Source organism: Idiotropiscis lumnitzeri, chromosome 15 (genome assembly GCF_059441095.1).
Source record: "Idiotropiscis lumnitzeri isolate Australia: NSW breed Sydney's pygmy pipehorse chromosome 15, RoL_Ilum_1.0, whole genome shotgun sequence".
Classification (NCBI taxonomy): Eukaryota; Metazoa; Chordata; class Actinopteri; order Syngnathiformes; family Syngnathidae; genus Idiotropiscis; species Idiotropiscis lumnitzeri.
This window is the reverse complement of record NC_142405.1, coordinates 11,025,019-11,049,942: the sequence shown is the minus strand read 5'-3', so window position 1 is coordinate 11,049,942 and position 24,924 is coordinate 11,025,019. Positions and strand designations below refer to the sequence as shown.

At 41.7% G+C, this 24,924-nt stretch overlaps 3 protein-coding genes across 6 annotated transcripts; 1 reads left to right on the top strand and 2 right to left on the bottom strand.

Moving 5' to 3' along the window:
* Positions 1 to 955: 955 nt before the first annotated feature.
* jpt2 (Jupiter microtubule associated homolog 2) lies at positions 956 to 5,674 on the bottom strand. 2 transcript variants are annotated; one of them, XM_088317852.1, is made up of 5 exons: positions 5,449 to 5,674; positions 3,987 to 4,138; positions 3,195 to 3,346; positions 2,947 to 3,013; positions 956 to 2,190 (listed from the first exon to the last, which is right to left on the bottom strand). In XM_088317852.1, the coding sequence occupies exons 1-5, from the start codon at positions 5,502 to 5,504 to the stop codon at positions 1,925 to 1,927; spliced, it is 693 nt and encodes a 230-aa protein (XP_088173978.1). In that variant the 5' UTR covers positions 5,505 to 5,674; the 3' UTR covers positions 956 to 1,924. The 2 variants fall into 2 exon arrangements, with proteins under 2 accessions (XP_088173978.1, XP_088173979.1); XM_088317853.1 differs by lacking the exon at positions 5,449 to 5,674 and adding an exon at positions 5,044 to 5,207.
* Positions 5,675 to 6,335: 661 nt separating this feature from the next.
* Positions 6,336 to 19,814, top strand: cramp1 (cramped chromatin regulator 1). 2 transcript variants are annotated; one of them, XM_088317849.1, is made up of 20 exons: positions 6,336 to 6,473; positions 8,238 to 8,587; positions 9,888 to 10,090; positions 10,171 to 10,324; positions 10,524 to 10,607; positions 10,830 to 10,878; positions 11,309 to 11,394; positions 11,775 to 11,898; positions 12,170 to 12,251; positions 12,414 to 13,346; positions 14,607 to 14,784; positions 14,981 to 15,159; positions 15,247 to 15,318; positions 15,394 to 15,475; positions 15,611 to 15,709; positions 16,011 to 16,153; positions 16,558 to 16,744; positions 16,819 to 16,986; positions 17,225 to 17,370; positions 18,090 to 19,814. In XM_088317849.1, the coding sequence occupies exons 1-20, from the start codon at positions 6,442 to 6,444 to the stop codon at positions 18,201 to 18,203; spliced, it is 3,465 nt and encodes a 1,154-aa protein (XP_088173975.1). In that variant the 5' UTR covers positions 6,336 to 6,441; the 3' UTR covers positions 18,204 to 19,814. The 2 variants fall into 2 exon arrangements, with proteins under 2 accessions (XP_088173975.1, XP_088173974.1); XM_088317848.1 differs by lacking the exon at positions 6,336 to 6,473 and adding an exon at positions 7,619 to 7,857.
* Positions 19,815 to 20,409: 595 nt separating this feature from the next.
* dhrs7b (dehydrogenase/reductase (SDR family) member 7B) lies at positions 20,410 to 24,788 on the bottom strand. Of its 2 annotated transcripts, none has more exons than XM_088317123.1 (7): positions 24,646 to 24,788; positions 23,113 to 23,281; positions 22,895 to 23,013; positions 22,544 to 22,754; positions 22,207 to 22,299; positions 21,966 to 22,118; positions 20,410 to 20,685 (listed from the first exon to the last, which is right to left on the bottom strand). In XM_088317123.1, the coding sequence occupies exons 2-7, from the start codon at positions 23,267 to 23,269 to the stop codon at positions 20,480 to 20,482; spliced, it is 939 nt and encodes a 312-aa protein (XP_088173249.1). In that variant the 5' UTR covers positions 23,270 to 23,281; positions 24,646 to 24,788; the 3' UTR covers positions 20,410 to 20,479. The 2 variants fall into 2 exon arrangements, with proteins under 2 accessions (XP_088173249.1, XP_088173248.1); XM_088317122.1 differs by having other exon boundaries at positions 23,113 to 23,316; positions 24,646 to 24,783.
* Positions 24,789 to 24,924: the final 136 nt, after the last annotated feature.

Genomic DNA, 24,924 nt, shown 5'->3' with positions numbered 1-24,924 from the left:
ATGATGTAGAAGTTCACCATGTGCCTTGTTTGATCACAATTTGATCAATTAAAGCACAATCAAATCTGATTTATTTGCAATTCAGCAAAAATAAAGTGTGATAATTGTATCAAACTTAGGCTCATTAAATACAAAATTATTCAAAACTAATTAAGTGAAACACATTTGATTAAAAAACGTGGAATTGCTACTGTTGGTGTTCATTTAATAAAATAATTCAAAATGAGGCTATCGCGGTTGTACTTTGATGTATGAAAATCAAATCACTGAAAAAAATGTTAATGTGAAAACGGAAATGTGGTAGTGCAACAGAGAAATTATTGACGATATGGTGGTGTAACAGCGGTTTCATACAAGTTGATTTGAAATTGATTTGAGTCACAAGGCCTTGCACACTGAAGTGCATTGACCTGCTCGGTCTACTTATCATTTTCTATCCACTGAAAATGACATCACAGTTGCTCAGGTAACGATCAATCCCGGCTTGCCCGTTTTCTAAAGCTGAGCCATGATTGGTTGTTAACTTAGCCCTGAGCAACTGTAATGTGATCTTCAGTCAAAATTAAGTGCCAAAACGGCCACCCATTTAAACGTAACAAAAAACGGGTGGATGTTACCGCTTAATTCAATATTAATCCCAATGCCAGTTTTGACGAGATGGACTTCATAAAAAAAAACATTTTTGGATTGACTTCCCCTTTAATCCAAATAGTGTTGCAACCATGCCTGATAGATGTATTTTTCCGACCAGCGTTAAACAATCCGTTCTGGCCAGAGACAGAGGGTGGCAATTCTGTGAGGAAAAGAATTGTCAACAACCGGAGAAAACAAGACCTGCTTTGTATGCTGAATTTCCACTGCTGCAAACATCCAGGGCATGCGCAGTATCTGTTTTGCATGTATGTTACCATTTTGGTATTTTGAAGCTCAACTATTCACAGAATAATGCTCAAACTGTTTTTCAACTGCAAAAACATTTTATTGCAATACACAGGATTGAATTCTGCTGCACTCATTGCTGCCAGGCACATCAACACATTGGGACAGGCCAGTATCCAGAATACCTTCAATGCGCTTTATGAAATAGGTGAAGAGGTGACACCGAAAGAGCTCAGCTTGATTCAGGTGAGCCACAATCTGTCCAGAATTCCCCCGTCTCCAACTGTTTTAATTTAAAACATAAACAGAGGCCGACCACAAGAGAAAAAAAACAAAAACAAATAAACGTCATGTTCTCAGATAAAGCAAGCAATGAGGGCAAAGCAGAAAATACACATTCGCATAAAATCGGGATGGAATTTCTTTAGGGAACACAAACATTTTTTTGGGAGTGAGCAACCGTATTCATCTTTGATTGAATGTCAAACTTATTTTTGGTATTTTGCTGCCTGAAGAGTCCGTTGACAGTAGACATTTTGTACCAGGCTTGTGTTTGGAGGGCAAGAAGATACAAGAGACCAATGATGACAGAACGGGTCTCATTGGTGGTTTGGAACGAGCCAGTAACAAAAACTAATTGATGATTTCAAAGGCCGCCATGTTACTTGGGAGGGGCGGGGGGATGAAACTTGAGGGCTTTATGCAACTTGGAATTTGAGAGTGTCCGGTGTATTTAAAAAAAAAAAACTTTATTGCAATGGAACCATTTCCCAGTGGAAGTGATTTTTGATTGAAAAAGGCGGTGATTGTATTATGCAGGTTTAAGGTCAATGGGGTGAGAAGGGGGAGATGATGTGCTGGAAGTCAGGCTGAAAGTGCAACAAGTTGAGGTCAACAGATCAGTCCGTGTTTGCTTTCAAGAACAACAGATGTTGATCATCACGTGTATATGTGAGAAAACCATGAGGGGTAGTGGGTGTTGGAATGAGATGCATGTTGGAGGGGGGGGCAGACCTTCAAGAGGAAAAGACGTGGGGTCAGAGGATCAGTAGAACACCACACTGGACTTCCCTCCCGGGGGGTTAAGGACCCTGTTGTGAGAGCGAGGCTTGGGTCCCAGGTGAGCCTCGTAGTTCTTCATGTCATAAACGGGTGGAGTAGACGAGGAGCATGAGGAGGGAGCAGGCTCTGGGTTAGCCGGAGCAGCAGTTGGCTCCTCCTTAGCTGGCACAACGGATGGTGAGGCAACTTGCTCTTTAACCTCTGGCTGGCTGACGTTGACTTCGGGCGGGCTGACTTTGACCTCAGTTGCTTTAAGACAAAGGGAATCCATTATGAAAATGCCAGAAGGGGGAAAAGAAGTCTAAAGTCGAGCTTGTGGAAAGATGTAATCAGTAAGATTTGCTTGTAGGTAAAATTGGAAAACTTAAAAGAGTTCTAACTAGCTTGACCTTGGAAGCTCATAGTAAAGCTCAAGAAACATTAGCAAACACTGGCAAAGCATAGCTCCATGACATTTGTGAAATGAGAAAGAAAAAAAGAAATATCTGTACTGTAATTAAGAGCAAGAAAAGGGCCGGAATGCAGTTGCTTGTTAAGAACAGTTGGAAAGAGGCTTTTTAATGCCACTCTCTCTGTTTAAGTTTATTGTCAAACTAAACAAAATAATTATTTTTCATTCTATTATGCCTTGCAGTAGTGTATAGTTTTATAAATTACAATATTATGGAGAGCGATTGTTCCTCATTAATATACACATTTTAAGAAAAGTTATCTTACGCTTCTGTATTTGATTAACATTCTTAGGCCAACAGTTACCGCTCGTTGTTGCGTGAAGTGTTTGACACTAATATCGAACGGAGAATTTGAGAGAGAGCAAGAGTGAAGCAAAGTGTGTTGAAATTTATATAAAGCGCCACCTCGACTGAAATAACTCCGATCTGCGAGAATATTATTCAGCTTTGTGATTTTTCTGATACTGGCAACAACAAAGTGATATCTTAAAGAACCCATTTAGAACGTTTTAAAATTTTTAAATGTTTTAATAGGTTTGTGCAAGATGTTCACCTGGTGATTTGGGTTCTGGTGATTTGGGTTCTGGTGATTCAGGTTCAGGGCCTACGGTGAGATTGTCCTGTTAAAAAAAAAAATTAAATTAAAATGACCATTTGGCAACACTTGCCTGCAGCACTGCACGGGGACACACAGCACATTTCGAACTGACTTTCAATCGTGCATCAATGCAGATCATCACGCCACAAGCTGGTCATGATGAGTCAGCAGAGAATGAAATTAAAATATCGAGTAGACTGCACCTTTGGCTTATTTGGGTGACTTCGGCTTGGGCTGTGAACATCAGCACTATCCTCCGCCCCAAATATGTTGCTGGTTGGTCCAGCGGGAGGAAGAGGTTTCTGTGGTTGGACAGGAGCTTCAGGTTCCCCAAATATCCCGCTGCTCTTACCACCTACATGACATCATATGTGTTATGGGATATGTGGGAGTATTACTGTTGACATATTTTCTTTTTTCTCTATTCAGTTTCTTGTCCACCATATGCAGTCATGACAATATGTCATATTTGGGTCCTTGGTTTATGACAGTCCCAAAATATAAAACATTGCTTAGTTGCTGCTTATCCTCACAAGGTTCATGAGAGGGTTAAAAAAAAAAAACAATAAATTTGAATTACATTTTTGGCATTAGAAACATGCCTCTAAAAAAATTAATAAATAAAAAATAAAAATCACATAAAGCTTATAAAGGCTTGAGTATATTAACATTGCTCATTTTTAATGTTTAAAAACAAATAAGAAATAGTAAAAACAAATTATTTTTTTCCTTATAGCCAGCCTGTGTTGACCTTAGGCTTGATATGACTAATATTACTTCTTAAGCATTCAGAAAATTAGATCACACCTTGCACAAAGTTTCATACTGATGACTCACAAATCAAAGACAGCATGCTTAACATGGGAAATGCTTAGAAAAGTGGCATCTTACGTTCAAGAGGAGAACAGTAGAGACGTCTATGCAGAGATTATCACATGAAAGTAAGAGGTTTCACACACTACCTCTTTTCAACACCCATTCCACGCTGATCTCACCTGGAGGGTGGGAGCGCCTTGGTGCAGCCTGGGGCTCCTCTGGTGAGCCGAACAGGTTAGAGGCCATTTTATTTGGTCTTCTAGATTGGGGGGCTTCCTCTTCGTAGCCACCAAACAGATTACTGGAGCCACCACCAGGAGGTCGCAGCACCCTGCAGAGGACAGATGCTCTTAGCTCAAATTGAATGGGAATTAGGTTTGCAATCCAATTATATGAGGACTAATGTTTTTAATGTGAAATCTATATAGAAAATAGAGCAGTCTATGCCCATGAGCGTTATTTAAGTTGGTTGATGTATTATGAGTTACAATAGAAAATTTTTATACAGTTAACCCTTACATAGTAGTAGTTTAGTCGTCATAAATTTCATTTATTTTGGCAACAATTCTCTATTATTTGCTGGAAACTAACCCACTCATAACCTTTGTGCTCAGTTTAAAGCACTAAAGGCATTCATTTGGCCCCGTCTTTGTAACTAGGACCTGAGTTGAAGTGAATTGAGGAGCCTAATTTTGTCAGTAGATGTTTGCTGCCATCTTGTGGCAACGTGGTGTAAAGGACGAAGAACAAGAAGAAGCGAGTTAAGTTTCAGTTAGACCCAAGTATTACTTTGCCACCATCTTGTCAATTCCTCACTGATTTTTTGCTATTTGCAACAAATCTCTCCTACTGTTTTGAACGTCAGTGATTCCCAGTTACTGACACGTGAGAGATCATCAGGTGTCCAGTGGAAAAAAATTACCATTTTCACACAAATTTTATACTGCTAATAAATTGTCTTTCTTCAACTATCTATGCCTGCGACGTATTGTAACTGTCAGAGTTGTTCATTGCTCTTCCACTGCGACCACGCATTTTTGGCTTTACACTCTTTGTAACATTTTCGTTTAGTGGTACGTCGTGGGATTTTTTTTCTACACTGCTCTGTTACACCAGCATGCTACAGCAGTATGTAAAGTTAACACTGCAGACAGTCCACGCTGACAGACAACATGATCATATGGTCGCAAAGGGCGCCATATCGCAATTAAATTTTCAAAACTTTTTCCAACTTACCAGAGACCAATAGACGATTTAAATCTACAGTACGCAACAGAACTGGCCAACATAAATTGATTTTAAGAAAGTCTCGGATGAACACGCTGATCGTTAAAGGGAACAATGTAGCCGCGTTGCGTACGAGCTAGCACAAAGACAAGAGAAGAGCTTCATACTTCCGCAGGCGCAGCAGGCAACGCCTGGTCGCTTAGCATCAATGCTAATTCTCAACATTTATTAGCCAGGGCAACTTTAAACGAGGTAGCTCAAGGTGCACCAAATAAGAGCTGATTGCTACTACCGTTATATCTGAAGGGGAAAACGAGACCAATATCTACGATACATGTTCAATTCACATGACATGGGCTGGTCGAGCAGTTACCTAAGCTTAAAATGATCTTCAACACATTATCCATTATTCACCTTGAGCTCGTTTTTGATCCAGTGTTCAACCCTTGAAACGTGTTCGTCGAAGTCATCGTGGTGTTTTGTTGGGAGTCTTCAAGTTAGCGAAGACAACTTCGTCACTCTGCCAACTGGACGACTTGTGTAGGTTCCTCCTTCGTCTCGTCTGTTGCAGCTCCACCCAAACTCCTTCGCGAAGAGTGTCAGTCGGAGCAAGAGAGACACCGCGCAATATAACTGTTCAGCATGCCGAGCTGCTGGGGGTGCGCTTGTTTTGAGTCGAATGATAGCCCGCTGAGACGATCAGTGGTACTTTTTTATTTTATTTTATTTTTTTACAAAAGTAAGGAGTACAAACCTCAGGTATCATTTTCAAATATTGAATGTAAAAGTGAAAATGCGTCGGAAAAATATATTCTCAAGTAAAGTACAGTCCTGTAATATCTACGTCAACTAACAAAAGTATTTGTACTTGCCACAACAGATTCTTAACCATGCTTAGCAAAAGTAGAGCTGTGAAAGGCTGGGACAAAACAACGAATTATTAAATGAATATAATGACTATGTAATTTGCAAAATTTACTGTTTATAGCAGAGAAAAACTTGTGTTAATCCATGGCTGTTAGACTGCAAACCACGTTTACTTCGGCTTGACTTTTCAGCATGGCTGCAAATGTCACCAATGCGGGAAGAAAACTGTAGTCGAATAAAATAGATGACCAATTATTTTAACGTTATAGCATTTTGGTACTTCAAAAAACAATTGGGAAACGTTTACGGAACAGGAAAAGAAATATAATTGGTGCCTCGCCTAGCCTTTCTGGTTACCAATTGGCTGACCTTTACGTCAATCAAGATTTAACCGCACTCCTCGTGCATTTCCAAACCAATCACAGGATTTGTTTTCGAGTTGTAGTGGGCGTGCCAAAGCGCGTGGAAGTGCGAGCCACATGAACTGTCATTGCATCCAAGAGCCAAGCTGCTAGCGCGCAAGGGTATCTTGGACCTCGAATGGAAATGTCACATTCGAGCCTTGACTGCAGGTAATTTTTAAGTACTAATATTGTTCTGTGGAGCGAATGGGTGTACTAATTGAAGGAAAGACTTTGCACTGGCGGGTTTTGCAGCGGCGTGTCTTCAAATAGGCAGTGTAAACGCTAGCTGGTAATGTTAGCAGTTTAGCTAGGAGTCGTGTTCTGAATGGAAATTACTGTAGTTCTTTACACTTGCTCTGATTTATACCAATGGACACGTCAACTGATTGTGTCTTCATCACGTCAACTGATTGTGTGTCTTCATAACAGCACTGTATCATTTGTAAAGTGTTGTTTACTCTCTTGTCATCATTCGGTTGCATTCAACTAAGATGTTTTAGGGATGCAGAAGTTAGTGTTCCTGCATTACAATGAATACAATACGTTAAAATAAGAATACTAGATTTAAAGTCAACTGAAGTCACAAAGTGCATGTATTTGAACGTGAAATAAAAGTGCACGCGTTGGCATGTCTCTCAGGTTGATTCCACAATTGCTTGAGCTGTAGGAGTTGTAATATGGAGGCTGCACGTGCAATAGTGTGTTCCAAAAACTAAATATATGAGGTGTTTTGAGTGCAATGTCATGAATTACTCATTTAGCTTTCAGATGACACAACAGTAATTTAAAGGTCGTGTCTCATGCTGTATTTATCATCATTTCCAAACCTAAACATAGCCATGGCCATAATCAAAATTTGCCTTTATCTGTTACACGTTCTTGTCACCACTAAGATGTAATACTTAATCGGTACGTCTACATCTCAGTTAATTAACACAGTGAGTAACCGGTTTTATGAACTGTACGTTAAAATGCACTAGGAGAACTTTGTAACATTGCTTTACCAATGTAGTAGTTTACTATACATGAGTCACAGAGTCACACACAGCATGGTGTTTTGATTTCGCCTCAGGAATTTGATTGTGTCGACAGTATAATTTGAAATGAGATTGTGATCACCAAAGCCAAACAAATGTAGGATGTATGTGAAATAAATGTGATTTGTGGTCAACACGTCTTCAAACGGAGCGTGACGTAGCGACGTGCGAAGTGCACGAAGGTTTATTAAAGTATTATCGTAGCAAATGAGCCCAAGTGACCGCACTTGTGAGGAATATTGTTCGCGGCATGGAGCAAATATGACGTTCTAGTGGTGGCTCGAAAAGTTTGATGGGTTGTATTGTCGAAGCATTGAGAAATATTACTGATAGAAAACAGTGGAACTGCGCAGAGTTCGCCTCAGTCGAAGCTGGACAACGACAGGGCAGCAGAGAGCGACGATACCGTGCTGGATTTATTATGCCCAATTTGAATAGTTATTGCCAGTCGAACCGATCGAACCCATGGTGAAGAGAAAGAAGACGTCGCCCACTTCCGATGAGCATGAAATTTGGTAAAATTGCGTTCGAAAGAAACACTTTAAATAGAGGTCGAATGCACAGTCGGGTTCTCGTTGTCGTTTCTGCAGGGCGCTAAACTGAAAAGCGCTCCCATTTGAATTTAGTTCACATTCAACCTTAACATTGGCAAATTTGGACGTTCGGGATGTTGGTTAACACCCTCGCCAGTTCCCGCAGTGTGTCCGTGGTTAAGTTAAATTTATTCGAAGGCTGTAAATGAATATATTTGGTGTTGTTTTGTCGGGACTGGAGAGGGGATTTGAAACAAACAGCGGCGGCCATGTTGAGAGACAGCAAACGTCGTGTTTAGAAGTTAATTTTGCTCATCGCCTTGCTCCTCATGTGTCTTTTTGGACTCCGTGTGTTGTGGCAGCATGACACCGGGCTCCAGGGAGGGGATCGGTGTCGATGGGACGGCGAATCCGTCCAGAAAAGCCGACGATTGCGACGAGGAGGAGAGCGGAGAGCTGGCGACGGAGGAGCGCAGTACAAAGGGAGACGAGCGAGTGGAAATTCTTAATCCAGCACCCGCTACTCTCAGCCCCGGTTCGGCTCAACCCGGACCGGGTTCTAGTCATCAGACCCAGCCCTCGGTGGAGCCCACCACCCCGTGTCACGACCAACATCATTTTCTGCGATCGAGCGTTCGACCTCCAAGCAAAAGGATCCGGAAGGATTCCATCGGCTCGACCATCAACGGCCATGGCGGGGCCAAATCGAAAGGTAACATCAAACGGGACTGTGGCTCAAGTGTTTTATTATCTATTAATTCCGTCCACTCACAGCGGTTCTGAACATGCACTCCGTTTCGGCACTAACTGTGTCAAGTCATTAAGGCAGAACTCGCATTGTCAACCCACTAGTTTGAGTCTACAAGTTAGAGGAGGCCTGTTTCTGTGTAGATGGAAAGGCAGTCATTTCATCAGATTTTATCCATTTCTATATAGAGCAAAATGTGATGGGATGATAGTCAACAGGAAGATAAAGGCTGAAAGGCATTTTCTTTATCCTCATGCCATTGTCAAAATGTTGTGGCAATTGCACAAAAATAATACGTTGGAAAAATATGGGACTCTGCTTTATTTCCCTACCACCATTTGTAGATTGTAAACAAAATATTTCAGCCGCATTTTTGACATGTGTTGTAATGCAAAAGTATACACAATGTAGCTGCAACATTCTAACAATTAGCTCAAGTGAATGAGACCAATACAAAAATGTCTTATCAATGAAAACAATATGCCGTTTTGATTGTTCAGAGTGTTGTTAATGTGGCAATATTTTCAGTATCCTGGTTGTAATTTGTAGTCCTGTGGAAATGCCTCAAACTGAGCCGAATCTTAATTTCTAGATGTTGTCATGTCACTAAATGTGGTTACTGAAATATCAGAAATAGCTCTTAATAAAAACTATGTATTATTAAATGCCTATTTGACTGTCAGTTAAAGCTAAGCATTGTTATCTTTCTAACTAATTTTGTTGTATCGCATGTATTTTATCGTTCAACTGGTCAAAATTATGCAGCCGGTTAGTGTAGGTTTATGTTTACTCAATAATAATGAATCTGTATGGCCAGAGGAAGCATTTAAAGCTTAACGGTATATTGTTTTATTTCTTGAGTTGCTGGCAAAAATTTTTTTTTTTTGGGGGGGGCATATGCATTGATGCTATATTTGTGATAATCTATTTTGAGCAATAGAGGCGCATCAAGGTTAGTGCCTCTGCGGTGCACGAGCGAACAACTCCCTCTCTTTGTTTTGATGCCTTCTGGCACCATTGTGCTTTAAGCGTGGGTAAATTTGGCCATTGTAGCCCACCTGGAGTTATTTTTAGACCTGTGTGCCAGAGACTTGGCCAAAGAGAGCAGTTTGCTTTTCTTGCTTCTCTGCCAGAACTAAACCCCAGTTAGAAAATCGCCACACGTTCTGCGTTTTAACTAGCTCACACAAATACGCCATTTTGTCATAGTTATGTTAGAAGTTTGGGTCAACTTTGAATGTTCCGTAACTTGTCTGCATTACAGGAGCAGAGAACGGTTCCTCTTCCCATGGTGCAGTGGGGCAGTCTGGACCCGTGGCTGGCTCTTCGGGAGGAGTCTCCAAGACGACTAAGGGCCAAGGACCCGCTGAGAAGGAGGAGCAAGCTGGTAACCAAAAGCGAGCCCGTCGACAGTGGGAGTCTTGGAGCGCAGAGGACAAAAACAGCTTCTTCGAAGGGCTTTATGAGGTAGGAGGCGGAACTGTCTTTTGACATGAAATAGGCCTTCTCGTGTTTATATCTAAAATTTATACAATCCAATCCTACAGCATGGCAAGGATTTCGAGGCCATCCAAAACAACATAGCCATGAAGTACAAGAAGAGAGGCAAGCCAGCTAACATGGTGAAAAACAAGGAACAGGTCCGCCACTTCTACTACCGCACATGGCACAAGATCTCCAAGCACATTGATTTTGCCAACGGTATGTCAGAAGCATGATTTTTGTATGTTTTGTCCAAACGATCTGTGGGACCACGTCTGCACAGCGATGAATATTCTTTTATGCATTTTGGAATTTTGTCCCATGTTTGTTCACTAACCCAAAACCTTTTCCTTGCATACAAGCAATTTATGCGTCATATGTAGCACCTGTGCAATGACTTGTCTCCTCTTATCCTCAGTATACACCCGAGTGCTGAAAAAATCCTCTCAGGAGCTTTACGGTCTCATCTGCTATGCTGAGCTTCGCAAAAAAGTTGGAGGGCGTAAGTAAAGTTCTGCACACAGTTCCAGAAACATGTTTTGGGCCTGTGGGTGTCAGGTCACGGGGGATGCAATTAAATGCGGCATGCAAACAACATGCTCCTCCCCACCCCCTACACACTCACACACACGCACACTCACACAACATTGGTCTTTTGGGGAAGCTGTTCCTCAGGAACCTTGTTGTAAACAATTCTTTGACGTTGGCATTTTGTCTCACACAGTCATGGATGATAAGAACGTGGCAAAGCTGAATGAACTCATCCAACAAGGGTAAGTTGCATCATAAATTTAAATTGCTCAAACGAACATGACATCATCTGCTCTTTATATACGAATGCACAGTCAGCTTTGCACTCTATAGTTGTCCCCACAAAAAATTAATTACAAGGATGTTAATGAAAGACAACAGTCATGACGGGTAATTGGCGTTAATAACAGTAATTAAGATCTTAACAGCAACATATCTTTTTCTTTTCAAATTTTAGGTTTTGTTTTAATCTTAGTGTTTGAACCTGGTTGTTTTGTTGACGAACTACAGATCTCGTCCATGTGTTTGCAAAGGAATTCCAATAAGTCCTATTTGTTAAAATTGTCATCGTTGAAAAAGTTTACTGTTTCGGTAATGGTACAGATGTCACAGGTAGTTGATGGCTCAGCGAATTCACTCCGACTCTTATCACTATTCCATCTGTTTGATCAGGGCCACCACTGTGCGATCCAAAGGGAGGAACTTACGAATAAAAGCACCCATGTGCCGTGCACTGAAGAAACTTTGTGACCCAGATGGTGAGCGTGCACACACACACACGCACGCACACGCACACATATACAAATTCTTACTGAACGATGTACTGGAGAAAATGCTTAGTAAACAAACAGTGCTACTGAAAATGCAAAGTGTGTCAATCACGAAGCACAGGATTTTGTCGGGGTGGCCTTTTAGCAATAGCGATGAGGGGGCTAGTGGTGTTTCCATGGTAACACCATACGAGGAAGAGGCTGCACAAGGAGACGGTGTACATGTTTGTACCGATGAATTGCCAGATAAGCAATACTACTTACTGTTGGTGTGAACATGCCAAAACCTAGTTTGCTAAAAATCATCTAAAATCTAAAATGTACCTGTAAACTCACTCGGGCTTTTTTTTTTTTTTTTTCCCCTGCAGGAATAAGTGACGAGGAGGACCAAAAGCCAGTGCGTTTACCCCTGAAGGTGGCGGTGGAGCTTCAGCCACGCAGCAACTACTCCTGGGCCCGTGTTCAGAGTCTAGCGCACAACCCGCGCCTCAGGTCAGTAACCATGATAAACTCAGCCTTAAGGCCACCAGTGCGGATAAGATTTATTTGTATTTCTTTTACATTTTCTTTGAGGTTTTATCTCGGGGGAAAGTTATAGTAACACGTTCAAATTTTCATGTAAGTCTACATTGACAGTAAATAAGATTGATTCATTCCCCCCCCCCACGTTTTCATTTGGGTTGTTTCCCTGAAATTTTAGATGAAGTTCCAAGGAGTTTGCTGCAAAATTTTTAAGCGCTAACTGTCTTTTTGTATGCATCAGGATGGTGGTGGAGCTTCACAGAAAAGTTTCCAGCCTCATCGAGTACCTGAAGCAGAAGTGGGCCTATCACGACCAGAGAATTGTATCCGTCAATACTTATAAATGAACACAGTTGGCTTTTCTGTGCAATGCAAGAGCTTGTTTCAGAAATCTGTCACACATCTCACATTCTCATCAGTGTAGTAATCAAGGGAAACGGCGATGTTGTTGTGTAAAGGACATTTCCTTGACTCTTCTCTTTTAGATAAAAAGTTTGATGGAAAGGGAAGCTTTAGAGGAGGCTCGTTCCAGTGCCACTTCTCCAAACAAAGCCCCGCCTGAGGAGCTTTTCCTCTTCCCGGCCGAGAGCAGCTCCCTGACAACACTGCCCGGCGTCGCTCGCGTCGTACACTCCAAGGCCTCATGCACTGTACACTGGCAAGAAAGTGGCAAGGCCCGGCCCAATGCCAAAGAGCTACCCGCCGCTCAGATCTTGGGTATTCACACCGCTCCACCTTCACGGACAAGTACCAAATCTGGACGAGGAAACACAGCTTCAACTGCTTCAGTGACCCCACAGAGTGAAACTTGTCAAACAGAGCCCTCCAGCCTTGAGATTTCGCCCGATGGTTCTGCCAAGATAGAGGAGAAGAGGCCATCACCTCTATCTGCACTTCCTCAGCAAGCCGTAATTCCTAGAGAGGATGCAAGTGAGGGAGGACTCATCGAGGGGTGCAAAAGCGGCACTGCTGTTGTGGAGTCCAGTGGAGGCCAAGCGGGGACCAAAACGACAGATGTATCATGTAGCACTGCAGACAACTCACTAGAACCGTGCAAGGAGGAGATGAGCATGAGCTCCGCCTCCTCAGACGCCACCCAGACTGCTCCAGCCAAGATCTCCATGGTCGGCCCAGAGGACGGCGTGCCGCAGAGCTCGGCCGCCGCGGCCAAAGAGCGTACTGTTGAACAGATCAGAGGAGAGGGCTGGAACGTCCGTGACGCAGAGAACGTCACACTGGCTGAGTTGTACTTAATGTTCGGGAAGCCTGGCAAGCTGCAGCTGGAGTACGAGTGGCAAGCCATCTCACATCCTCACGAAAAAGGGCAAGCGCCATCGCAGCACAGACCATGCGGGAAACAACGAGTACTACGCTGTCTGCTAAGACTGGTCACCACAGAAGTCAACCCCAAACCTTTGGTAGGCATTTGTTGGTTCTTTACACACTGGGTGTTTAGACCTGTCAGATCAGTTAACATCACAATGTAATCTTACTGCTTTAATTTGAAACCATTTTTTCACGAGTGGTCCCAGCAGAGTGCCAGGCTACACCCTTGACCCGCCATTCAATCACAGAGCACACATATTCAAACAGCTTATGAACAGTTAAAGCCTTCAATTAACCTAACATCCATGTTTTGGGAATCTGTATGAACCATCAAACACCACTCAGTCGTGCCTTGCCTGAGAATAGAAACCCAAACGTCAGAACTGCGAAGGTCTTCTACCCGTTATTACAGCGAGCTGCCCTCAATGAGAGCAGATGCTCCAAATTAGACTGCATTTGCAATGGCAAGGCAGTTGTAATTGAAACTGGCAGAGGTTTTTCGTTTCAGTTGATGCTTATTGTTAAGGTTGGAGTTTGTAGTAGTGTATTAGTGCTTTGCATCATTCTGAGTGCTGTTTTGACGTAAAGAGGTAACCGAAATAATAGAAAGAGCACAATATGTCAGTATTGGTGCATATTCTTGTTTTAAATTTTTTTACATTCGGTAGAATTCCTCAAGGTGAAATTGAACTCACACTGGGCTGTATATTTGTTTCACACACACACAGCAGGAGAGAAAGAGTGAAAGGGGGATGCAAACTGGTGAACATCTTGAGCTGGGGCTTGCTCAAGGGCACCTCAGCTGTAGCCAGGAAGCAGATTGTCATTTTACATTTTGGGACTTGAACTTGATGCTTTCAAATTCCAATGCAAGCCCTTAAAATATGTGGTACTGCTGCCCCAATTAAAAAAAAACAAAAAGACACAGAGATCAGGTAATGTTTTTTTTTGTTTTATTTTCGATCAGACATTTACATATGCTGACCTTTTTTGAATGGTAATATAATATAAAACCTGTCAGACTCTGAACTTTTCCGATTTCCTTTCAAGCATCTCATTCAGCCTCCAAAGATGAAAATGCCAGAACATTGCCCCCATGTCTTTGTGTCGATGCAGTGACATGGGAAAACGTCAAACTATGAAATGAATACCTTGCAGACAGTGGTCATCAATACTGAGCATTATCTTTGTTAAGGCAGAATTTAAAAGTAACTCTTGTATTGGATGTCATTAAAGTATGTTGGTGCATCTAATGCAATTCTCTCTTTAAAAAAACAAAACATCTTTATTGGTTTGATGTTGCCATCTCCCTCAAAGCGCAGCATATTTGATACTTCTTGTCTCTCCTCCAGGCTCCAGAGCTTTGTTCCACAGCCACGTCACCCCTAAAGACTCCCCAGGAGGATCAAAACCAGGCCCTCACACCTCCAGGAAAAGTTCCCATTGCAGGCGTCCGTAGCCCAAGTTTTGGCCGGCAGCCGGCATCTGTCCGAGGGGCCAAGTTACACCTGCCAAACATTGGAGGCTCCGGTATAATCAGACCAGATTTACTTATTTTACTTAAGAAACATCTCATGGCACACCCACCAAACAAAGATGTCGAGTGTCTGTGAATGATCCCAAATACAACTATTGGCTGCTTTTTTTTAAACTAAATAATTCAAGGTTGAAATGCCACTTGACAGCTTAAAATGGCGTCATCACCATCCCTTGTCAACATCCTCAGGTGCACGCAACCTTCCCCGCTCTCTTCTGGGCTCATCAGGCGCTGCGGCCAGTGACTCCGAAGGCAACGTATTTGCAGTGCCCACCACACTCCCCCCGAACAGTTCCCGCCACAGCCGAATGTTCTCCCCCAACAAGGAGGCTGAGCTGGCCCTGAGGCAGCAGCTCGACTCCATCAGTGTAAGACGTGCGCACGTTTGCACCACCAAATTCCAAGCCCGCGTTCTTATGCAATTCTTAGTGATTATAAATCGCTCATATTCGCAGATGCAGTCAGATCTTTTCCTCTCACGACCAAGAAAACCTCGAAACAAACTCCGGAAGCCGCTCGTCGTTCAGGTGAGTGTCTTTGTGTTGCCGATTTTAACCTAACACGACCGACATCCGGCTAAGCTACTTGTGTCTCGTCCGCAGCGAACTCTTCTTCCACGAACTACAGGGGACTCTTCGCAGCACGTCTGCTCCTTTTCCATCCTCTCCAACTCCGCTGCCACAGGTATTTACGTCATAGGCTGCGGTGCTTTAACAGGGTGCAAGTGATAGATAATCTTTTCATTTATAAACATAAACAGAGTGGGCCACAATTGTCCAATTATTGTTCGTCTCTCTCGCTTCCTGTTTTGCACCTCAGGAACTGGATCCTTCCGGCCAATTCAAACCCGACTGGCCCCTGCCTCCCTCCCTCTACCGTCCAAAGCCTCTTCCTCTGCTGTGGCCAGCCAGCTCTCCAGTATGTATTATGTTGTTTTTACCATCTGAAAGTATGTTTATGTTAAGTGCTATTTGCATAAACACTTTATAGTTTCACATCAAAGGAGCTTTTCTCAGTGAAGAATTATTTGAATTATTTCTGTGCAAAATGATGCAAGTAAATCTTGGGAAAACGGCAAATAGTGTTCAATAATTGGCTTTGTCTAATAGCAAAGGGTAAAAAAAAAAAAGGCCATATTTCCCGGCCCTTCAATAAATTAATAAATTCTTCTCGCGTCCGTGCGTTTTATCCAAATAGCCATTGTCCCCTTTTTGTCCAGGTGCAATTGACCTTGCGGCTAAGACTGCAGGCATCATTCCAGGAAGTCCTTTTCGGGAGCCGGAATCTCCTGCGCTGGTCACTCCTGCACCAAATGTTGAAACTGAACCAGACCCTCAGCTTCTCCAGCACAATGTCTCAGAGGTCAGAAAAAAAAAAAAGCATGCTTCGTCTTTGTTTTTTCCCAGTGAAGAAAAAAAGGCCAGTTATAGCGCAAGATTGAAAGTCCTGCTTTTTTCTAAAAATAAACCTGATTGGTTTTGATTGATGCTGTCAAGAGAGATATTAATTTGCCATGATAAAATATTTGGTTTATATATGCTAATGGTATGATGCAGTGCAAGGGCACAAAATTCGCTTGCAACTTTGCCACACACATCATCTGCTAGCTGCTGATGTCACATATACATCCTGAAAGCAGCGAATGCTACAAAATGAGGAGAATATACTTTTGGGAATAAATGAATACAATTTCCATGCTCAAATATTAGATTTGAGGTTGTAAATGTAGTTCAGTGCTGAAACAAACCACGGTGTTCCTTCCACAGAATAGTCTGCCTCCGCCCTCTCCTGGAGTGACAGGGGGCGGAGACTCGCTCCTTTCTCCGCCCAGTGTAGCTTCATTACTGGACATCTCGTTGCCGGGCCCCCCTGAGGAAGCTATGACCCCGGGAGAGAATCAAACGCACATCAGTGACTCCATCATTGAGCTGGCCATCAATTCTGCCCACTATGGTGCGTGAACGTGGAGAAGTAGCCTTCAATAATTACCACAGCAATAATCCAATTTGATGGCTGTTATGTCGCAGGCGAGGTGGCGACGCTCTCGTCAACTAAACTGAGTAGCAGCGACGGCTCCAAACTGCTGGCCTCGTCTCCTTCCGTCAGCCCGTCCCGGGGCTGGATTCCTTCGCCCAGCCACGACCCGCAGTGGTATCCCAGTGACTCATCCGACTCCACTCTGGGATGCCTCCTCTGTGAGTATCTTCTAAAGCACATTTGACATTTTCTTTGTTTTACCATCTGTAAAAGTGGCAAAAGTAACATTTCTGATCCCTGGCTGATAACAGTTGAGAACCACTGTGTCGAGAAAACCTTTATTTTATTTGCTCATTCTAGTTTCTTTGAACTGGAGCTGAAAAGAACATGTACTTGGATGAAAAAATCTCAAGCCATCCTCTTGTAATGTTGTGCCCTGATGTTATGTCATTTCAGCCAGCATGGTGTCTTCTGATAAGGGCAGGCGGAGCACCCTCACCCCCTCCGGCCCCTCTAGTGGCACAGCTTTGCTGGGTCCCAGCCTGCTTGACTGCAACTCCCATGATTCCTTTCAGTCGCGCGGGCTTCCAGATGTGGCAGAGGTATGCTTTACAATTGATTGTCACTCGTAAATCACGCATTATTTCAGTCTACCTTTTAACTGTCATCCTGATGAAAATGAACTGTACAGCCAATGTGTTGACGTAGCGTATTTTCACGACTATAAGGCACACTGTATTAACTCACACTGCAGCCTCACTTATGGTGTTAGTTATGTATTTAACACATACATAAGGGTCACCGGATTATTGGGCGCAGGCATGGTAAGACATGCAAGCTTAAAACATACGGTAGCATGTTAAAACCTACGCTCGCATTCATGTGAGCGTAGGTTTTTAAAAAGGCAGCGGGAGCAAAACTGAATTTGGTTGTATTGTAATATTTTTTTACTCTTCTTGTTATTATCTGATTGGATCATTGCAATGCACCTCCTCAGAAATGATGCCGGCTTTTGCGAAAGCTCGAACAACTGTGCAAGCAGACACGTTAGCCCAAGCATCTGCAATCCACTCAAAAATTGTGCCGGAGCTCACCTGAGGCTGCCTCCCACTCTTAGTAAAGCTGTGTTGGTCATCTCGCAACTTAACTATTTACACCAATGTCCAACGGTTGGAATGATCTATATTGGAAAGTACACACTTGTCGGTTGTTTTAAAAGCTGAATGTGAATTCCATTATAACCCTTACGTACCCTTTGCATATTCCACGTAGCTCTTTAGGCCGCAATGTGCATTTGAAATTTTTGGTGTTGCACCTGCAGATGGACTCTCAGCTTGCCTGCATGATGAGCGAGAGCAGCGTGGACTACATCGCGCGCTTCAACGACCTGGCTCAGGAGCTGGCCGTGGCCGAACCCTCGATTCCGCCACCCTGAGAGGGAGGCGGGGGCATCTCCGCTGACACCATCTGGACAATAACAAGTGAGCACATTCTACCTGCTACCAAGGAGCAAAGATGACTGCGGAAACAGACCAGTACCTAAAGCCATCCCTGCCCTGTTTGTTAAAGTGCAATAATTACGTTGTGAGAGCCACGTGTATCAAAGACACGTTTGGCTTCATTGAACTTTTTGCAGTGAGATGAAATGCCCTTTAAAGACTCGTGCGTTAACAAAACACAACCTCATGTACAGGAAATTACTCTGCCATATCTGAACACAAATGTGTCAATGCTCCTTTTTTCCCCCTGCTATTTTAAAGTTTGACCCCTAAGGTGTGTAAATCCACCAAAATGTGCAGGTATACTGCTCACAAAACGGTGAAGATGTTTGGCTTTTTCGGTGAAATTACAGGATGGACGGAAACTGCACTATGATTAAGTTCACCTGTAAAGGTTGTTGCGTGTTTCGGTTCATTGTGAAAGTTCACCTGATATTTCCATATCCCTTACATTTTTGTGGGTGGTGTATACGTCCTGGGGAAAAAAAGTGTTTGACAAAGAACTCAACACTAGAAACTCAATTGCGCTCTTGTTGAAGTTGCCTTGTATTTTTTATATTAATTTCATCTCCATCCGTTCCGTTTGATCACTTTAGTGAACATTTGCAGCATGTATTCCGTTTTTTTGGTTTTTTTTTTTTAAGGCACGAGGCAAAATGGCAGCTTTGGTCAGCAGAAAGTTTGAAGATCAACTCTTCGGTGTTTTCATTTCAATTTGGTGCTGAAATGGTATTTTAAAACAGTGTAAATATCCGACCGCTTGATGAACTAATCGTATCTGCGATGAGAAACATTTTCAGGCTGCATCGACTGATTGGGAAAAAAAAACTGCTTTACATTCTATAGCTTCAAAGTTTGAAACCACACATTTACTCCAGAGTGTATTTTTTTTTTTTTTTTTTTAATTGAACAGTAACACTCCATATAACCTCACAAACGTTCGTGTGATCGTCATTGCGTAACATTGAAAAAGTTGATTGATGCTGACGTGAACGCTCGTGCCAAAGTCACAACAAATAGCTACCGCGGCTTTAGGCTGCTCTTTATATGGCGATGTTATGAGGTGAACAGACGCTTTCCCCGTTTTGGTGCTCTGTCATTTACTGCAAATACACACACCTCAAAAGTCCAGTCAGTGCATCCAAGTTGTTTATGGAACCAGCGTCACCCCAGTGTGGAGTTTTAGTTTGAGTTGATTGTATATGAACTAAATGGAATGTGGAGGAAATAGGACTATGAGAAAGCACCGTGTTATATTTAAAATTCAAATTTAAGATTTTAATTTAAAAAAAGAATCATCAGGTTTTAAACTTCTAATTCTTTTTTTTTTTTTTTTTTGAAGGATTTGTTTGTACAAATGGTGATTCCAGTATTCACTGCGCTTTTGTAAGATAATGTAAATTTTGAATATTTATTGTTAACATTTCTTAAAAAAAAAAAGTGGTTCTCATTAACTTAAGACTATCTAAGAATGGAACAACCCGTTTCAAATTTCCATTGGTTAAAGTTGTTTTTATTCTGTGCATAAAGTTCGCTATAAAAAGCTTTTTCTTTTTGTAATTGTCTTTTCTTACCATAGCAATGTGAATGTGTTCATGAACAGCAAGGTGAGCTCATTTAATTTTGTTTTGAAACGAGCAACAATCAACTCGGAAATGTCATCAGATTTTCATTTCCTCTGGGTCATGTGCGAAAGTGACTTTTTTTTTTTTTTTTTTTTTTTTAAATCTGCTAAAATAGGCTCCAGCGTTTACATGACCAAACCTAGAAATCAGGCAGTCATTTTCAGTCGACAGCAACTGGCAAAATGGCTCCCTCGTTGAAATGGTTAAAAACAGATGGATTTTGCTGCTAAATTCTCATTCCACTAATGCAATATTAATCTGAATGCCCTGTTTAGACTACCGGGGGCGTGTAGAATTCATTGTAAAGGAATGTTTTGAATTGACTTCACCTTGTTTCCCTGTTTATGACTGTCAAGCCATAAATATGCAGAATGGCTTCAGCATTTTATTACATAAACACTGCACAATAATTGGATAACTAGCTTTGAAATAAACTAAGGATAATTGTTCTATTTGTAAAATGAAAATGTAGATTAGGAGATAAATATTTAGTTGCAAAAGCAATAAAAAACAGAGACTTATTCACCACGTTTCAGGTTTATTTTACAATCAATAATATCCAGTGTCCATTTTTGTCCTTTACGGGATCAAGTGTCTTTAGGTTTGTGTTCCTTGCGAGCACGAGAGGCCATGAGTTTAAAGAAGAGGGCGGGCCACAGTGCGCGAAGATAAATGGCCACCGTGGGCAGAGGTCCTGCCAAAACAACGTCTTTGCTCTTATGACGTACAGCTTTCAGAACGGCCTGAGCCACAGCTCTGGGATCCCGACCCGTCGCTGTGGTTGTGTCCACAACTGAAAAGGAGCGACAACAAACAAAACTTTGAGTCCAGACATTTCTCAAATTTAGCCCCTGATTATCACGGACTTGCTTTTTTTTCCCCCCTTGTCATGTGTTAGTTTGGTTCCATTTCTGCAACACTGGCAGCCATAATTACAGTTAAGGCCAAAATGTTGACGCAATTGTGACTGAAAGTGAATGTTGACTGGATTTTTCTTTTTTAGCTGAAAAATGTGACACAAGAAAATGGAAAAAAAATACTTAACTATGCTTTATGACGTACAATTTGTTGTGGGTAAAACTGATAGCACATTGCTTTTTTTTTTTTTTTTTAAACTACATTTATTTTCCGTTTGAGGTACAACGTCCAAAATTATCAGACCATTTATCAACACGTCAATTTATAATGAATATGAATGTTCTAGGTCTGAAGTCACCAACATAGTTCCCAAGGCAGATGATACCAATTCAAATATGTACTTTAATTTGAAGTTTGGCCAGGGAATGAATAATTTGGGGCTAAAATTAAATTAAAAAAACGCACGGTACATTCATGCAACTCAAATGAAGTTGCATTCGACAGTCCATTTCCATATTCTTTCAACCTAAATAATCACTTGTTCATATGGAGTCACACAAGTTCATGGATTTTAAAACACACAAGACGCATATCTGGTTAAATGGTAAAAAAAAAGTTCACATGACCGTGAAAGCAATTTTTCGATTAATAGTACCTCCCAAAATTCAGAAACATAAGAAAATGTGCAATAGCTACTCCTAGTTTGTTCACTGTTAGTTTTAGGAATGCTTTGTTATTACAATGTCATTAAGTGAAAATACAGTAGAAAAGTGGTCTTGGTAGAATAAAGACAAGATTATATTTTTGTCAGAGCTAAATTAGATCGTGTGCGAGGAGGCCATTTTATAATGATGTGCATTTTTTTGCTAAGACGAGTCAATACATGTATTCAGGTTTTACATTTCACTCCACTCTATGCATAAAAACAATTTTGAACAAGTCAGGCTATGTCTGCTTGTGTTCAGAAATGCCAAATTAAGTGTGTCACAATATATACAACAATCTGTTTGCCATGTATGGCGCTGCGCAGGGTATGTCATTATTTTGATACTTCGACTTTAACATTTTGTCAGAATCAGATGCCATTGATATTTGCACTATTGTTGTTTATACTGCCTAATCGGATTAATGGCAATGAATTTTCAGTGGTGACGAGAGGCTTTTTGTCATTCCCTGGTACTGTATCTTAAAAGGACAACTTTTTTTCAGCCTTACCGCCATACTTTGAGCCGTCTCCCGTGACAGCATTGACGGACAGATTTGTCTTGATGTATCCCGGACTTATGACGGTCACTGGAATCCCGTAATGCTCCACCTCAGCCCGTAAACAATCAAAGTAGGCCTGGGTGGCGTGTTTGGATGCTGCATCTAAACACACAGGATACAAAGCACAATCCTGTTTCATTTTGAATCAATGGGGGTGGGGGGGGGGTGCTTAGACGAAATGAAAACTTACAGGCCGATCTGTAAGGAATTGCAATCTTGCCCTGAACGCTGCTTATGACAACAATATGGCCACTGCGTTGGCGAATCATGGAGGGCAGCAGAGCTGATGAGAGAAAAATGAAAACTTAGAAAACAAAAGAGGGGGCTTCTCTCTTTCCAATTTTCACTACTCAAAAATCTTTGACGATGGGCTCTATGCATATATTAGAACTTGTCAACTTTCGAATGCACATGTTCCATGTTTCAGTACTTTTAGCACAACTGGCTGCTGTGCGAACAAATAAATGGACCTATAGCAGACGTGCTAACCACTAGCCCACTGAACTAGCTTCATGCTCCTCTCTGACCTTGCGTAAGAGCGACTGGCCCGAAGTAATTTGTTTCCATGACATCCCTTTGAACCGACAGGTGAGTATCCAGTATGTTGCCACGGTAACTGATTCCAGCATTATTGATGAGGATGTCTACTCGTCCATAACACTTCAATATATCCTTTGCTGCTCTGTCCACAGAGTGTGTGTCGCTCAGGTTGAAGATGACGGTGCTGGGAATATACGTCTGTGGGTTGAACACAACACGAAGCAAATATTTTAACCGATAGAGTTGATCAGATGGTAGTTTGATACGCAACTTAATTGAGTTACAGATATTAATATTGTAACTACTGAGTGTGTGTGTGTGTGGGTGTAAATGAATACCAGTTGCTTTCCATCCCTTGCACTTGCATGCAGCTCCTCAACAACTTGCTGGAGCCGACCTGCATCCCGACCACACAGTACCAATCGAGCCCCTGCACTGTGGAACGCGCGTGCACATTCTACAAAGGCAAAAATCCCAATCTAGAAAACTCAAAAGCAATTGGAGTGTTGATGTGTCAGCTGAAGCTGAGAAGAAATGAGTAGGAAGTTGAGCTGACCTTTGCCCAATCCAGAACTGGCGCCCGTGATGACCACCACTGCGTCTTGAAGCACAGCACCGGCTCGCAGTCGGCCAAGTAGGCGACAGAGAAGTAAAAACCCCAAGCTTGCTAGGAGCAGTGCTGGTAGCGTTCCTCCTGCGGTGACACGCTCCATCACCTACGCACACTGGACATCACAGTAACATCATCCGCTGAATGGCTCTAAAGAAAATGGTCACACACAACAATGGTCCTTGTTTTAATCGTGACTTTGAAATGTCTCCAAAGGTCAACTCCATGCAGTACATGACATGACACTAATCCAATTAATAGTTGACAACCCCCCTTCAAAAACTTGTAGGTAAGTAAGGCCAAATTTATTTTGTATGTGTCTGCCAAATCAGAAGTAAAATGGTCAATTTAAAGACATGTTTTTTGGCCTTACAGTTTGCCAGGTTTTGCAACTCTGACCTAACTGACCTTATGATGTATTTTAACAACCCATGGAGTGTTTGTTTATTTTCGACATTACATTTGGGGAGGGTGTTCATTTTTGGCACCTAATTTTTATTATTTTTTAAAATATGTACAGCAATGATATATTTGTTGTATTTTACTAGTCTTCTTACTTCACTTTTGTACATTATATAACTTAACTAAAAGGAGGTTTTCAGATTATTTTCTGTTGAAATTTTCCATTTAAAAATCATTATAGTTTCAAATTCAGAGGATTTTTGTTATGCTGACAATTACCTATTATTTCACATAGTGATTGTAATTAGTTACTTAGTCAGCAAATTAAATGTGAATAATTAACATTTGTTCTTTGTGTATTTAACATTTTTTCCAATTACATAAGTGTTTTGAAAATAGGATAAAGATTAGGGAAGTTATGGAAGTTTAAATTTCACATTGTACAAAAAAGGTCGCATCTAAAATATTGACCCCGGCCGGAAATCTGTATGTTTTCACTGCTTTTAAGGAGTCATAAACTGATTAATATTTGTCACAGGAAAATCACACCTCACTGGAATCCTCTAAAATTGCTGATTGCTTGCAAATAAATTAATCTTTGAAATGTTGGCAAAGTGCAGTGCGGGAAATTATCCCCTTTTACTTAACTGATCTGTATTGTATGTAACTATTCACTCATTGCAAATTATGTATTTTTGGTCGTTGTGTCATCTATGCAGCGATGTATAGAGACAGAGAGAACAATTACATTGTTGACCACTAGATGGCAGAATGTACAATTAAATGACGTCCACCTATTCACATGTGTTCAACTAAACAGGCCCGGATTGCTAGCAAATTGAGTAACTTGACCTTCAACTCTATCAAAGTAACGATGTGAGAACTTTTAACACGTCTGGAAAGTGGAACCTGCATGGGCTTTTTTTGCATCGAACGCTGTTCGTAACTGTGAAATATCATAGTTCGGGAGATTCAACCCGGACGTAAACTTGTGCGCGCTCAGGATCGTCCGGTTAATGCTGACGTTAGTCAGCTCCGCAAGTACAACAAAGAAGAGTTTAATAATTGAGTACTCACCTTGATTTGCACAGTGATTATTTTATGTCCAAATTCGTGCTGCATCACACACTCAAAACAGTGACAGTTTTCTTTTTTAAATTTTGATAGTGGCGGATTCCGTCTCTTTGGTGCATATCGCCACCTACTGACAGGAAGAGCACGGGCAGGGCTATGCTCTTTGAATAACACACTTTACCACGAATACACACACACTTACATATACTGTACACTTACAGTATACAACAATATAATTCATATAAAACCTGTATCATTCAGGAAATTAAATATCTAATCCGT

Coding starts and splice junctions, on each gene's coding strand:
- dhrs7b (XM_088317123.1), bottom strand. CDS start 23,269: ATGGAGCGTGTCACCGCAGGAGGAACGCTACCAGCACTGCTCCTAGCA. Junction 23,014..23,112: donor CAGTTCTGGATTGGGCAAAG/GTCAGCTCAACT, acceptor TTGCCTTTGTAG/AATGTGCACGCGCGTTCCAC. Junction 22,755..22,894: donor CAAGGGATGGAAAGCAACTG/GTATTCATTTAC, acceptor TTCAACCCACAG/ACGTATATTCCCAGCACCGT.
- cramp1 (XM_088317848.1), top strand. CDS start 7,808: ATGGTGAAGAGAAAGAAGACGTCGCCCACTTCCGATGAGCATGAAATT. Junction 10,325..10,523: donor GCACATTGATTTTGCCAACG/GTATGTCAGAAG, acceptor TCTTATCCTCAG/TATACACCCGAGTGCTGAAA. Junction 16,987..17,224: donor CACTCTGGGATGCCTCCTCT/GTGAGTATCTTC, acceptor ATGTCATTTCAG/CCAGCATGGTGTCTTCTGAT.
- jpt2 (XM_088317852.1), bottom strand. CDS start 5,504: ATGACTTCGACGAACACGTTTCAAGGGTTGAACACTGGATCAAAAACG. Junction 3,014..3,194: donor GTCACCCAAATAAGCCAAAG/GTGCAGTCTACT, acceptor TTTTTTTAACAG/GACAATCTCACCGTAGGCCC. Junction 2,191..2,946: donor ACCAGAACCCAAATCACCAG/GTGAACATCTTG, acceptor TTTGTCTTAAAG/CAACTGAGGTCAAAGTCAGC.